Genomic DNA, 16,072 nt, shown 5'->3' with positions numbered 1-16,072 from the left:
TGGCTGCTCTTCCTGAAGACTTGGGTTCAATTCTGAGTACACACACACACACACACACACACACATACACACACATACACCACACACATACACCAACCCACTATCAAGGAAACTCATAAAAGATACAAGACACTTACATCAATGTCTTCAGGAACACTGTGTGATTTCATAGATGCAAGCAGCTCCATTACAGGAATGACTTCCCCAGTAAGCATAGGAATGATACTCTGACCCTGGATCAAACATAATGAAGTGAACAAAATCACAGTGTGGGTGAGCTGGGCAGGAAAAACATTTCAAATGGAGGCAGAGAGTAAAACATCCTTGATTGGAATTGCTCAATGCAGTCTCCAAAGCCTCCCACTCAGAAACCGTTGCCAGGGTTGTCATGCTCTTTAAGCTTCTTTTCTGGTGAGTATGGCTTACCATACACTCTCACATGCAATATTTAAGCTATGGTGCTGCCACTAGAAAGGATCTTAGAAATTTAACTAAGGTATAAAAGCTCCTGTTAAAGGCCACTTTTAAAAAGTGAGAAAAATTAAACGTGAAAAGATGTTGAATGCTTAGAAAAAGGAATTCACCAGGAAGGCTCCTTTCAATACCCAGCCTTCACATTCAGAACAGGACATAATCTATCCAAATGCATACTGAAGTTACCACATAGAGTAAGAATCAGTAAGGTAGAAGAGTCTCCATTGGAGAACTTTGTAGATAGTACTATCATTTACTGCACCTGCAAAACATGACCTTGAGTTTCTATTTTGTGGCATCTGGTTTGTAGCACAACTGTGGCACAACTGTGGTGTGTGACGTAAGTGACACAACTTAACGTTTATAACCATGTTTCCCATCAGTTTATGATCACCTAAATAAGATGTTGACGTTGTCAAGTATCTATCAATCCCAGCTAAATATATTTAAAATTATCAACTACTTATATTCACCTCAGTAATAAACTTGTTCACTCAAGTTTCATGAAATGATTATTTAAACCCCTCACATCTATTTTAAAGTTAGAACCCCAAATTAAGGGTTGAGGATTATATACCACTTGGTGGCACAGCAGCTGCTTGGCATGTATGACGCCCTAGGTTTAATCCTCAACACACACACAGACCAGGGAAAAAATCCATTTTCAATGTCCTTATCATAGAAGGTGCTTATTTCCTTTGGAAAATTCATCCTAATTTATAAGTGTAGAAATGGAAAATTTTATTGACTCCCAGGAGCTCAAACAAGCTCAGGATCAGAGGATCAGAGGTGAGGAGGACACAACATCTGTACCAATACCGGGAGTAACTGGGGTCAGCAGGACCCAGGCATGCAGGAACTCCGCCAGCCCAGTGGCACTGGTTCCCTCCAGTCTGTCTGGGCTGGTGCTCTGAGCACACCTTGGGCACAAATTTTGCAGCCAGTCCCACAACAGCCAGAGGAAGCTCCACTCTTGGGTGCTCTAATGGGCCCAGAATAACAGGATCCCAGAATCACAGGATCAAAGAGACAGCTTTACTCCAAGGAGTTCTGGCACAACCAGATCACAGGTAGGACAGGCCCCAGCCATTTAGCCCAGGATAGGTAGCACTAAAGATAACCAGATGGCCAGAGGCAAGCATAAGAACATAAGCAACAGAAACCAAGGTTACTTGGCATCATCAGAACCCAATTCTCATACCATAGCAAGTCCTGGACACACCATCACACCAGAAAAGCAAGATTCAGATCTAAAATCACTTCTCCTGATGATGATACAGGACTTTAAGAAGGACATAAATAACTCCCTCAAAGAAATACAGGAGAACATGGGTAAACAGCTAGAAGCCCTTAAAGAGGGAACACAAAAATCCCTTAAAGAACTACAGCAAAACACAATCAAACAGGTGAAGGAAATGAACAAAACCATCCAGGATCCAAACAGGTGAAAGAAATGAACAAAACCATCCAGGATCTAAAACTGGAAATAGAAAAAATAAAGAAATCAGAAAGACAGACAGCCCTGGAGATAGAAAACCTAGGAAAGAAACCAGGAGTCATAGATGCAAGCATCACCAACAGAATGCAAGAGATAGGAGAGAGAATCTCAGGTGTAGAAGATATCATAGAAAACATTGACAGAACAGTCAAAGAAAATGCAAAAAGCAAAAAGATCCTAACCCAAAATGCTCAGGAAATCTAGGACACAATGAGAAGACCAAACCTAAGGATAATAGGTATAGAAGAGAGTGAAGACTCCCAAGGTAATGGGTCAGTAAAATATCTTCAACAAAATTATAGAAGAAAACTTCCCTAACCTAAAGAAAGAGATGCCTTGAACACACAAGAAGCCTAAAGAAGTCCAAATAGACTGGACCAGAAAAGAAATTCCTCCCATCAGTTAATAATCAAAACACCAAATGCAGTAAACACAGAAAGAATTTTAAAAGCTGTAAGGGAAAAAGGTCAAGTAACATATAAAGGCAGGCCTATCAGAATTACACCAGACTTCTCACCAGAGACTGTGAAAGCTAGAAGATCCTGGGCAGATGTTATACAGACCCTAAGAGAACACAAATGCCATCCCAGGCTACTATACCCAGCAAAACTCTCAATTACCATAGATGGAGAAAACAAGATATTCCATGACAAAAGGAAATTTACCCAATATCTTTCTACAAATCCAGCCCTACAAAGGATAATAGTTGGAAAACACCAACATAAGGAGCAAAACTACACTCTAGAAGAAGCAAGAAAGTAATCTTTCAACAAACCCACACAAACCTAATTCCATCTCTAACAACAAAAATAACAGGAAGTAACAATTATTTTTTCTTAGTATCTCTTAGTATGAAAATTAATATTATCAACATATTCTAATCGATTGAAATTCAAAACTATGAGGAATTAGAAACTGGTTGGCTGTCATTCAGTGGTCTCTCTAATTTGGTAATAGGAGACATATGTCCAATATTGTACAATCCATATACACTTTCTGCTGGTTTGTATGGCAGTTTCTCGCTGGGTTCCACATAATGGTCTTGAAATCAGGCTTCTCCTATCTCAGTATCTCTATTAGTAGGATTGTTTATTTCATGTTTTTACATTATACTATGGTTTTCAGAACAGCTTACAGATTTCAAAAGTTTATATAGCCAAAAGAAACGTAGACAATTAACTTGGGAGGTGGCTTGTAAGAGAACAACAAAGAATTAGACTGAATGCTTTGCTTGATATTTATTATTGTATCAAGTTTGAAGAAGAAGACTTTTTATAAGTTACTCTTTCTCTGAGATGAATGGTTTTCAAAAATCATCACAGCCAATGAACCAGATTCTTACCCTCACCTAATGTCTATGCCACCCTCCAAGTAGAACCACTGTTCACGAAACAGTTGGTGAATGACTTCATGGATAGACTATCTTAATACACACACCATTTCTTAAATGAATGTAACCTGTTCTCTGTGGGCTGAGAATAAAATCACTCACTCAAGTCAAATAGCTTTGACCATAGCAGGAAATCTGTATCCAAAAATCGTGTCTACAATTCATTCCTTGGCGCAGCAGAACTGTCAACTCTCAGCTTAGCTACAATGGAGGTAAAAATCCTTTGGTGATGTGAGGGTCATTGAAGTACAGCCTTATTACAATGAACTCCAATGTCTAAAAATTGTTCTTATTTTGGGCTTATACCACTGTAAGAGCCAAGATTTTAAGCTCTACTAAAAACAAAACAACAAAACAAAAAGACTTTATCTATTTATGTTCATTTAAAAAAGCACTAGTAGTGATGTATTATTTTAAAATATACAGTTAATATATTTGGAGTTATTCCAAATTTATATTAAGACAAATGTATGTATTTTTAGTATTGTTATAGACAAGCATCTACATAAGACTGTTCCATTGATTGTTGTTTTATATCAAACAATTTTTATAATACTCATTTTTATTGTTACAATATTTTATAAATTTTAAGGACTATGACAAAATAAAAAAAAACGAAAGGTATTGCAGGTTTTGAAGGGGGGTCTCTGAGAGGAGTTGGGGTACAAAAGGGAAACAAGAATGTGATGTAATTCTATTTACTTAAAATATGTTTTTAAATGTTAACAAATTCAGATAAATTAAAATCATGTATCTTTTCTCATCATAATGTAATAAAACTTAAATCAATAAAAAAATAAAAAAAAAGAAAAATTTTATTTCAACATTTCACCCTACAGTAATGTCCAGAGTAAATTACTCAATGTTTCTGCATTTTAGAATAATTGCTGAAATGTCTGTTTACAAATACAATTAAGACATGGAATTCAACAATGTATGTCAAATTTCCTTCCTTATTAAGTGATTTTGTCAGGCAAGAGTCCCAAACTATTCGTGGCTAAAGTCGTTTCAGTGTGCTATGATATACTGAAGCAGTATTAAGATTTATAATAGTGCTGTTGCAAACACTTTATATCAGCTATGTAATTAGAAAGCATCTCGTTCTTTTCAGAAATGGTAAGTTTTATCTCTGCTGGGTTCACGCATATACAGCACTTCAGACATGGACTGTCAGACATTTATCATCACCACGAGTGAGTGAAGTCTCAATGGAACTCAACAACAAGAACCTTACAGGACACTCCCTGGGCCAAGTATATTAAAACCACCACAGCAGGCTCTCAATATTCTTTTTTAAAGATTTATTTATTATTATATGTAAGTTTATATTATTATATGTAGCTGTCTTCAGACACACCAGAAGAGGGCATCAGATCTTATTACAGATGGTTGTGAGCCACCATGTGGTTGCTGGGATTTGAACTCAGGACCTTCGAAAGAGTAGTCAGTGCTCTTAACCACTGAGCCATCTCGCCAGCCTGGGCTCTCACTTTCAAAATCAAAATTTCACTGAATGAAAATTTTATTTGGTTCTAAATTTTCTTATGTTGAAATGACTTTCCCTAAGTACTCCAGAAATATAGTTCAGTGGTTGGTGAAAGTGACTATACTTGGAGACCCTGCTCAATGATCAGCAAGCAAAGATTGAACTTTTTTTTTTTTTAAAGATTTATTTATTATTATATGTAAGTACACTGTTGCTGTCTTCAGACACACCAGAGGAGGGCATCAGATTTCATTATGGGTGGTCGTGAGCCACCATGTGGTTGCTGGGATTTGAACTCGGGACCTTTGGAAGAACAGTCAGTGCTCTTACCCGCTGAACCATCTCACCAGCCCAAGATTGAACTTTTTAAAGCATTTAGTATCAGGTCTTTTCCTAAAATATTTCCTATGGCACCATTCATCATGGTATAACACAATAATTTTGTAAAAGTCATTTTATGTCTTTTTTTATTGTATGTGTGTATGTTTTGTTAGGGATCAAATATAGGATCATGCTACAGAAGCTAGGCGAATATTCTACCACTATTCCCTCAAACTCGCAGACATACTTAAAATGATGATGATTATTATTTTTTAAGTACCATTCTCCTTGGCCATGCTAAGGAAAATGAGAGAAAAGGCCACATAGCCATGTTTAATTACTGGAGTTTGACAAGGACAAATAGTGAGGGTGGGTGGCATCCAGGGTAACAGGAAGAAGATAAAGAATGTTACTGGCAAAGTTCAACATTCACTCTGCCACAAATACACATAAAGTTGAGTTTTAAAACTACAACATAAGCCTTTTAAGAAAATGGTGCCTCCAGCTGGCTCTGCAGTCCTAGAACAATGCCTCAGGGGTGTGCTCACTTGCTTCAGACAGACAGCAGCTCCTGTGAACAGAGCTGCAGAAGGAATAACTTTTAAAAATTGCCTTTGCACAAGGCTTGCCCAGGTCTGAGTCAGATGAGGTCTCAGTGCTGAGGGGAAGTGTCGCTAAGCCTGCATGCCTAACCAGACACTATCTCCAATTGATATGGGTCGTAAACAAAAAGCTAACTGTCTGCACAAGTCTTCCTGGATCTATGCCCCACTCTTTAAGGCCAGGCCTCATGCCCAGCAGACAGACAATACAAAGTCAGTGGTATTTTTGAAAGTGCTTTACTCAGAATGCTATGTCAGGGCTTCTTTTCCTCTCTTACATATATATTATGGTTTCCAGTTTTGTGTTTTTATGCAATTTCTGTGTATGCAAATATCGTGTCTGTGTCTATATGTGTTTCTTGAATTTTTCCTTTGGCTCTTTCCTAATTCTATTATTTACCTTGTTCTATTCTGGTTTGTTTTTATTTTAACTTATTTTACATTATTGTTATTGTTATTACTATTATCATCATTATTATTTTAGATGCCTAATTTCATCCTAATGAGAGAGAGAAAGAACAGGTATGGATTTGGGTAGGTGGAGATTATAGGAAGAGACAGAGGAGGAGAAGCCATAATCAGAATATATAGTATTAAAAAACCTATTTTCAATAAAAAAATAAATAAATTGCATGTAATATCATAATTTTACTGTAAATAAATGACCTCAAACATATTTTGGCTGATTGAAAAAAACGTGGCCAAATACTAATTTGTAGATGTAATTAATTTTTTAAAATAATTTTTTTTTCTTAATTCAAGTCTTCAGGTTTAGGCTGCAGAAGTTTTTGTTCAGTTCATTCTATACAGCTCAACAAGAATACTCATTTTCAGGCTCCTTCCGTCAACTGAATGGATCTTCAGGTCCTTACCAGAAGGACCCACCAACTTTATCTACAGACATGAGCAAAGGGAAGCTGTCATGGGCAGCATGTGGTATGCATTGTACCTGATCTTCCATCCTCTCTGTGCCTTCCAAGACAATTTTCTGGACATTTTCTTGTCTTTCCTAAGAAAAAGAAAATTTTTTACTTTACTTTAACAAATCCATTTTGATGCTTGTTCATTTTTCAATGTAGATATGTTCTATCATGTACAGTTCCAGGAAAATACTTTCTATGCAGGTGGGGAGAAAGGATGGAGACAAGAGATTAGCCCAACAAGTTCATGCTCTCACACAGAACATAAAATACAATCAAAGCATCCTTTATTCTACAGTAAAGAGATACTTTAGTCAAAAATAGCCCACATAACACCTGCAGCTTCAAAGGAAAATAATTACACACTATTTAAATCAAACAAGATGGACTTGCAGCTGAGGAGCACAGGAATGGTTGCTGTAGTCTGTTTATTCACGGGACTGGAACTCACCAGGCAGACAGAAGAGGCTGGCACTGAACTCAAATCCTTTTGCCTCAGACTTGAGCACTGGGATTACTTGCCTGTAATACCACCTGCAGCCAAACTGTTTGAATCTAAATGATTTTTGGTAAGTATGTCAGAAATAAGGAAGGGAGTCTGCATTAATAGGTATAATAGAGAAAACTATTCTTTTAAGAAATGCTACTTCCCTTGGTGTAGTCGGTTAGAGGCCTTATCAAATTAGTCATGTTTTAATGGGTTTTTAGGATGATATTAAACTAGCAAGAAGGAAGGAGAATTAGGTTTGTTCTTTAGATATGCTGAAAATGCACAGCAATGTAAATATCAGGAGAAAACAGTATTTCCTTTAGCTAAATTTGCAAATTGAAAGGAATAACTCCCTAGAATCCACTTGGTCTATCCTCCTCATTATACAAAACTGGGAACACGGAAAGCAGCTTAGTTACTAAAGGCTGTGTGGCTGACAGATTATCAAAATCTGTGGACATTTATACTCTTAAACTGTTGTAAGAAAAAGACAAAGCCACACAGGAAAAGGAAAACAAGAAGGCCTTAGATTCAAAGCTTCCAGAACAAACTCAGACTAAACGTTTACTTTCTCTAAGCTGTGACACGATCTTACCCTCCATTACGACTGTGAAGACCAGTCATGAGAGCAGAGCTTTCTGTGCCCAGGAGACACAACATAACAGCTGTATGGTGTTATCGGCATATAATTTCCAAAACTTAAGTGTAAATGTACCAGAAAAAACTTTCATTGGCCAGGCTATCATGAACAAGCTCAAAAGCCCCCTTACCTTATGCATCCATATCCTTCCTTTCCGAATAATGTGTGTTAACCTGTCAACACACACTCTGTGAAGTGGGAGGTAGAAACTAAGCTCGGTTTGCGGAAGTATAATTGATAGTCCATACGTGCTCCGATCTCCGTTCCAGTTTCCATCGAAGATTAATGAGACAATAATTACGCCTTTTTCAGATAAGACAAAAAACTTTACATCTATAGCCCCACTCTCTGCATTTCGAAGAATTTCTCCATTAAGAGTGTGGTTGGCAAGAAAAGTTATTTCTCCATCACTGAGAAGTACTTGGTCTGTCTTTGGAGCCCAAATGTGCCTTACTCTAGGACCAAGAATATTATCCCAGTAAGCAAAGGTAGCCGCCAACAAGGGTGATTCACCACTGAAAGCAATCTCTGTCTTGGCAACAGCAGGAGATGGTGGGGGGCAGATAGTCGACATCCCTGCATCCCAGGTCTCACATTATCCAAACGCTTGCAATAACTAAACAGGGACATACAAAAACAGTGATCAGGTTCAGCCATTTAAAGATATCCATTCCAACCCCAAATGACTTAGAAAAATGTCACATACCAAAAGAAGCAAAGAATGAGCCTTTATTATCTCCAAATGTATAACCTGCACCCAATTGTAATGACTGGATATTTGGTCCCTAAACTACTTCAACTAAAGAACAAAACAGGAAGGGGAGGACCCTGCATGAGTAATTGGGACCTTAGTCACAAATAGGTAAAATTAGGTCAAATGGGCCCTTAGAGGGAAGAATGGGCTCTAATCCAATGACTGCTGTGCTTAAGAGGAGTGGGGAAGGAGACCAAGAGGGATACAGACTACAGCAAAGCTAGCCAGCTGCACGAAGATAAAGGGCAGGAACTGGGATGCTGACCATGGACAGAGAAAGTCCCATAGATTACTGTTCCCCACCAGAGGTGGTGTTGAGACAAGGAAGGTTTCCCAAGAAGCCTTCAGAGGTTCATTCGCGTTCCTGACAATCACGACACTGGCATTAGGCTTGGAGTTTCTGGAACTGCGAGGGAACAAGCTGCTGCTCTTTTAAGTCCCCTAGTTTGCGTTTTCTAGGTGCTCCTAGAAAAGTAATTTTCAAAAAAAATCTGGCAGCAGAAATACCATAAAACACTTAAAAAGATCTAAGATCAAAGAACAGCAGCAGCCCTGCCATCTCAGTGAGCTCTGGCTACTAAGGTACCGAGGTCCAATACTACAGCTTAAAACCACACTGAGACAGGAAGGGAAACACAAGCAAGGGCTTAGAGCAGAGGGCAGCACAGCAATGTGAAGGCTGCATGTGAAGCTGCTAAAATCAAAGAGTGTCTTTTCAGTTACTCAGAACTCAAAAGACAGACAAGTAGGGAAGAGCAAACAAGCTCAGAGCCAATCCAGAGCCAGGGTTACACATGTGGATCTTCCTTCAAATAATTAAATTCTACACACTGTATATATAAAATCACAAATTTTCTAATTAAAAACACGTAGTAAGAGATTTAAAGTGGGAAAAACCATAACAAAACGGTAGGATTTATGTAAGGCACTGAAGGGAGCCTTTGTGATTACTTTGGGAGTGAATATTAGTCACAAACGGATGTCCATGTAAATAAATGTCTATTTACTGTGCTCGGCAGACCTTTCAACAGTACAGCCTTCCACTGAGCTCAGTGACCATATTCAACCCTAAGATGCATATAGAGGAAGGAAGGACATAGCTAATTCCCACAAGTGGTCCTTGAACCATCCTATTTTCTCTCTCTCGTTCTCCATCTTATCAAGAGCTCAGAGTCTCGTGCAAAGGAGTAACTTCTATATTTAGAATGCTGAGTGAGTGTTTCTATCATAATATGATTAGCCCTACAGAACTTGGCAAAACACATAACTCTAAGGAATAGTTTACCTAGAGTTTTTAAATGTGCATTTTTAATTTCAGAAAATCACTTTGGCACTATTTTCTTTTAGTAGTACTCTGAAGAGACCATGGCTATATAAGTTGTAAAACTTGTTTAAAATATTGATTCTTTTGGACACAGTGGAGAAGTCAGCCTTCAGTGAGGGAGCAGAGAAGTGTAATTTGAGTGGAAACTGTAATGGTGCCACTGCTGTCCTCATTAATAGCAGTGAATTGCAGGACCACATAACAAGTGAACTAACTAAACATACAACCATAAAATTATATTGCAAACATATTTCTATTCCATTTTTCCCTTTTGTTTGAAAAGGTGAGTAAGTCTAAATAAAAAAGAAAAGCACTTCTTGAAGCAGTATTGAGCCCCAGAGCATAATCTTAAAGATTTATGGGAAAACTTTTGACTTGATTGGGAAACTTATAGCATTATATGCCATTTATTTTATTTAGTCTCATTCCTAGGCTAACTATAAGGACTAAGGGTAATGTTGGGTTGTTTAGCTTCCAATGCAGCCCATTCTCAAAGAGTCCTCTTACTCCTAGGGGATGAATTAAAACACCTCAGTGGATGTCTAAATTGCAAAGAGTACCCATATATATTTTATTTATTATAAGGTATAATTTACAAAATAGGAAGAAAGAGATTAATAACAAAATATAATCATTAAAGCACACCAGAATGATAAGAATTATATGAAAGTGGTCTCTTTCTGAAATGTCTTATTCGATGGGACTCACTCTTTCCTGTGATACAGGTAATGATACACACTACAGGATAAGATGTGACATGACAAAGTGAGGTGAGTGCCATAGGTCTGTAGGTTCCTGCTGACCTGATGGTCAGAGTGATCACAGTGGAGGTTTGATCTTTTGCTATGTTAAATACTGGTTGCTCCCAGAGACCACATCTAGACCCAGGTGACTACATAACCTTGTCCCCAAGTTATCCTGATTGGTGAATAAAGATGCCAACAGCCAACTGTTGGGCAGAAGAGACATGGGTGGGGTTTAGGGTTCTCAGGCTTGGGGTCAGAGGAGAACCACAAGGAGAGAGAAAGGTAAAGCAAGAAGACACCATAGGGTAAAAAATCTTAAAATAATGGCCATGTGAGCTGGCTAATTGAAGTTAAGAGCAGCCCAGATGAAGCACAGCAAGTTATCTAATGGGATTATTGGCTGGGTGATACACATAATAGCACAGAGGATAGATATCTGCTCAGCTCTTGTGTTGATGAAGGCTTATTGTAAATATAAAGGTTGTATGTGTCTTTTATCTGGGAACTAAATGGTCAAAGGCGGGGTAGAAACCCAGGATTGGGATTCAAAAGATTCAGTGACAGATCATCTGTTTGGATGATCCTAGATCACTGAGCTACGTCAGCCCTGGTGGTTAGATGTCAGGAGGAGGAAATGTTTCAGAAGCTGCCACGGCTGAAAAGTTTTCTGCCCAATTCCTTTGAAAAAACAAAACAAAAATCACTTTATTCAGAAGTTGGTGTCTCCTTTGAGCTCTTCCTTTTGTTGTGGCAGCAGGTATAGTCACCTGGATGACTCTATACAGGTAGGTCTGTATTCCATAGCTCTGTATCACCTGAGGTCTGTATTCCATAGCTCTGTCCTTTCATGCCTTTGCAATGTCACACACGCCAGTCACTACCACTGTGTTTCTGGGTCCACACTGCAAGCTGCTTCAGTTTCTTCTTCCCTTTTTTTTTTTCTGTAGATTAGTAAAAAAGTTCTTCTAATTCCTCATTTGTGAAACCTCCCAGTGGCCTTCAGCATTTCTGCACGTCAAGCATGCTAGCAAAGCCTTCAGCAACTTGACTTGAAACTTCTCTGTTAAGTTTTATCTTTTTCTAGTTCACATATACCCCTGTGTCAACGCAGCCATCTTGTGAATGGCTTGGTGACCCTCATTTCTAGAGAACTTTACAATTTATTCATTTAATTATGATGTATATTTATTCTTATTTTACTCATATATTATTATTATTATAATGCATATTTATTTAATTTTACTTTTTGTCTGTATGTATCTCAGTGTATCCCATGCTTGCCTGGTGCCTGTAGAGGAACCTGGGTCCTCTGCAACAGCAAGCGCTCCTAACCCCTGAGACATCTCTCCAGCCCCTTGAAAACTCTGGCTGAAATCTATAAATAAGCCTAATGCCTTTGGCACAGTGTGCTGGCTTCAACTGCTCAGAACAGGGTTTTCAGATTATGCCATCCACCTACAAATTCATTGTTTTAGGATTATTTATCATGTATTATAGTTATAACTTTGTAAAATTAATGCAACAGCAAGACCAAACCAGTGTAACTTCCCCCCTTCTTCATAATTTCACACAAGATTTAGTCTTACCATGGATCTTAGTAGTACCAGTATAGCCCCCCTCCAAATTAGAGTGAGAACTTTCACCTTTTCACTTAAAAGCACTTCATGGCTTATCTCAAGCAAATCCAAATTGCCAGTATCATTATCCTCTTGCTATGAGGCCATTATTAAATAAGCAACCTTATATCTAAAATATCTGAGTGACTGACTAACAAGCAGGTGGTACATATCCAGTGTGGATATAACAGACAGATGTTTGGACAAAGGAATTAACCATGTCCTGGGTAGGACACAGCAGAAGGTACAAGAAAGCATCAGACTGTTCAGAATAGCATGGAGCTTAAAACTTAGAAATTGTTTATTTTAGGAATATAGTATTTTTGGATACAGAAACATGAAAAAGGGGAAATTCCTATGACATAAAAAATAAAGTCTTATAGAGAAGTATAATCGGGGAAGCTATAAGCCTGATACTTCTAACACCCGAAGTTAGCGTTGGTGAAAACCCGTATACCAATGTGGCCAAAAAAATTTCATTTCAACCTCACAGACATTTGCTTATGTGTTTTCTGGCTACTTCAGAAGGTTAACATTAGCCACAGAGTCTTCTGAGGGAAGCCAGAATCCAAAACAGAGTGAGGCGAACGCTCATCACTTTATCTATAAACAGAGTTTAAGGGTCAGGAGGGCGTAACCAATACTTCCAAAACTAATAAAGCCCTTTGTATTTTCTTTAAACCTTTGCAAAAAAAAAAAGAAAAAAAAAGTCAGCTACAGTTTTCCAGGCTGCTTTGAGAAGTTCGTTTGCCTACTGCTACTGTGATCAAGAATTATACCATAAAGCTTCCACTTCTTGTGGGAAGGTGGGGGGACGGCCATCAACCAGCCCTCTCAGCCAAACAGGAACAAGACCACTGTAAAGACAGGCGGTGGTGGTGCACGCCTTCAATCCCAGCACTTGGGAGGCAGAGGCAGGTGGATTTCTGAGTTGGAGGCCAGCCTGGTCTACAGAGTAAGTTCCAGGACAGCCAGGGCTACACAGAGAAACCCTGTCTCGAAAAACCAAAAAAACAAAAAACCAAAACAACAACAAAAAGACAGTGGACTACTTGCCAGACCAGCCTTTGTCACTCTCCACAAATGTTCAATTTCAGTCAAAACTCACATGCATATTCATGACACCAGGACTGTGCCAGTTTCTTAGGCCGGCTAACCTAACACTTTGGGGTCTAGGGCAGGCTCAAAAGATAGAAGTTTTATTCATTCGGTCATTCTCTAAAAGCAAACATTGAATGGTCAACATAGCCAAACACACTGTTTTAACAACTTTTTAAGTTATATTTACATCTGTCTCTTGGAAATTTAAATGCTTGTTGAATCTTCAATCTGCGGCACAGGCTGTAATCCCTCTCTCTCTCTCTCTCTCTCTCTCTCTTTGTGTTCTATGAAATAAGAGCACCGTCACCTTGAGGCAGTTTCCAACTGATTCAGACTGATTCCGGGGTTTCCCACAGTGCCAATGGTCACTGAGGAGCTAGTTAGCAGTGTCTCAAACAGAAAACCCCAGTTCCTCCTGATCCACGGATTATTTTAACTTGCAGTGCCTGTAGTAAACTTTCATTCAAAACAAGTAAATGAAAATTTCCAGAAAAATTACTTGTAGGTTTTTACGTGACACATGGTACTGTGCAGGGTGATGAAATCACCTGCTTTCTTCTCCTGGGTTATGATTCACCCTTTTGTCCAGCATACTCATGCTCTCAACACTGTCTGCCACTACTCCTCCATCCTCTTGGTTATCAGATCAGGTGTCCAAGTACCAAGGTGCCTGCATTCAGGCGATCCTTGTTTTACTCAACAGGGGTGAAAGTACAGTAAGTTACTCTGAAATACAAAGCGGTCACATTCACAGGACTTTTACAGCACGGCTGCAATGGCTCCACTTTATTATCAGTTATTTGTAATCTCTTATTGTGCCTAGTTTCTAAACTTTATCATCTGTGTATGAAACGTAATGAGGGGAAAACACCTATATTCACATGATGTGTGTGTATGTGATTCCCGAGATTTCAGGCTATACTGGAGGCCTCCTGGAATGTCCTCTTTAAGTAATGAGGGGAAGATTACTATATTTCAAATATTGATTCCATATTATTAACATAATCTCTCTCTGTGTGTGTGTGTGTGTGTGTGTGTGTGTAAAGTTTTCCAAGTGAACTAACGACTCTATCTCAAAGTATTTTCTAGTCTTTTCTGGGCCCTTTATATAAAGTAAAAGTACTACTGAGACAGACTGTGTACCCCTTTTACACAACTGGTGACGAACGGGAACAGTGTGACGAGAAATTTATCCATCTGCCGGGAACAAAACTCTACAAGAGCCTAATAGTCCCCATACCAGAAAGCGCAATCCCTCCCAGGCAAAAGCACTCCTGGCCAGACAGACCCCTGTGTGGACAGACTTAATCAGTGCGCTTCTCTCTGCGGCCGATTACCATCAGTCAAGTGATGCCCAAGTCACAATGGTCACTTCCTTTCATAAGTCTGTGCAACCGCGGAACTGTGAGGCAACCAGGTCATGTCCCACAGAACAGGGGAACACCCTGGTTAAGAGAGCAGCCCGTCTAAGTGGGCACCCGCACTCCTTAAAAACTTGTGCGAAATTCTGCCTGCGTGCGTGCTGTCGGTCCTTACTCCATCCCACCCGCGCTTTCTCCTCCCGGGCGGGGACCTTCGAGAGCCCTGACTGGGTCGCAGGACCCGCCAGCGATCTGGCTGTCGCCCGGCCAGGCCCGTAGGGGCCCAGGCTTCGGGAGGTGGAGGCAGGGCCCGCCGTACTCCCCGAGGGTTCTCCCTCAAGGGCCCGGGAGAAGCTCAGCGTCGGGGAGCGCGGGCGGACAGCGTAGCCGAGGCCCATCGCCATCCCCTCCGCACCGCCGCGGCCCCCGCAACTCCTGCAAGGCCAAGGGCTCTCTCGCTCGGAAGACAGGGAGGAGTTCACTCGGAAGGAGAAAGAAACCCCGCTGGGTACCCGGAGCCGGCCGGCAAGCCGACCGAGGCAGCTGCCCCGCTCCGCCCGCGCGTCTCACTCACCCACTCGCCGCCGCTGAGCCTTCACCGCCGGCGCAGGGACCGCAACCGCAGCCCGCTCCGGGCCCCGCCCACGCCCCGCCCCTCCCGCCCACGCCCCCGGGCCCGCCCCGTCGTAGCCCCGCCCCCAGCCCGCGGCCGCCCCAGATTCTGCAGGGCTCTCGGTGGGGATCTCTGCCGTCTCGTTTCCCTCTTTTGTCTTTGATCACCGTTGTGGAGTGACTAAGTTGCGAGCTGAGGCAACAAAAACGCACCTCCCTAGCAACACTCTCCCTGGACGGTCTAGGCACCACTCCCGCAGAGAAGGGAAAGGGCAACTGGGATGGTTGTCACTACAAACGCCATCTTTCACGTGGGCGGAACTTGTCTCCGCTTGACGCGCCGCTGTTTCCTCGTGGGACTCCGTAGGTTCCGGCGTCGCCTTTTGTGTTTGCTTTGCCAGCCAGGAGACGCCAGTGGCAGCTGGCCGGGCGGAGGCTGTCTTGCGCTTTGTAGCTTTTTCTTCCAAAAGCTGTTCAGGAAATACATGGGCAGAGCTGAGCCCATGTATAGATAGTGCCATCTGCGTTAGGGAAATCTGCTGGACCCACGAAGCATGGTTAATGGTTGTAAGTGGTTTTGTTTTAGGGATTGGCAGGTAGTGGGTGCTCAACAAATATTTAATGAATGAGTGGATTTCTTTGAGTCTGTGTGACACAGTTAACTGCCGTAAGGCGGTGTGGAGACTGTACACGTTCACCTCCAAAACAAGCACAATTTGTTAATTCCCCCACCCTCT

At 40.7% G+C, this 16,072-nt stretch overlaps 1 protein-coding gene across 2 annotated transcripts in view; it reads right to left on the bottom strand.

Annotated features, from left to right (window-relative positions):
• The window catches only part of C9orf72 (C9orf72-SMCR8 complex subunit), a 32,040-nt gene extending 16,377 nt beyond the window's left edge, over positions 1-15,663 (bottom strand). Inside the window, exons 1-4 of one of the 2 annotated variants that reach the window (XM_031366392.1) lie at positions 15,549-15,663; positions 7,952-8,437; positions 6,721-6,780; positions 138-233 (exon numbers count right to left, since the gene is read on the bottom strand). In XM_031366392.1, coding sequence (XP_031222252.1) covers positions 138-233; positions 6,721-6,780; positions 7,952-8,395 — 600 coding nt within the window. In that variant the 5' untranslated portion in view covers positions 8,396-8,437; positions 15,549-15,663. Of the gene's footprint in view, positions 1-137; positions 234-6,720; positions 6,781-7,951; positions 8,438-15,297; positions 15,398-15,548 lie in introns of those variants that run through there. The other variant, XM_031366391.1, reaches the window with a different exon arrangement.
• Between the last annotated feature and the right edge of the window lie 409 nt (positions 15,664-16,072).

This window comes from Mastomys coucha, unplaced genomic scaffold (assembly GCF_008632895.1).
Source record: "Mastomys coucha isolate ucsf_1 unplaced genomic scaffold, UCSF_Mcou_1 pScaffold14, whole genome shotgun sequence".
In the NCBI taxonomy this organism is placed as follows: Eukaryota; Metazoa; Chordata; class Mammalia; order Rodentia; family Muridae; genus Mastomys; species Mastomys coucha.
This window is presented reverse-complemented; position numbering and strand designations above follow the sequence as displayed.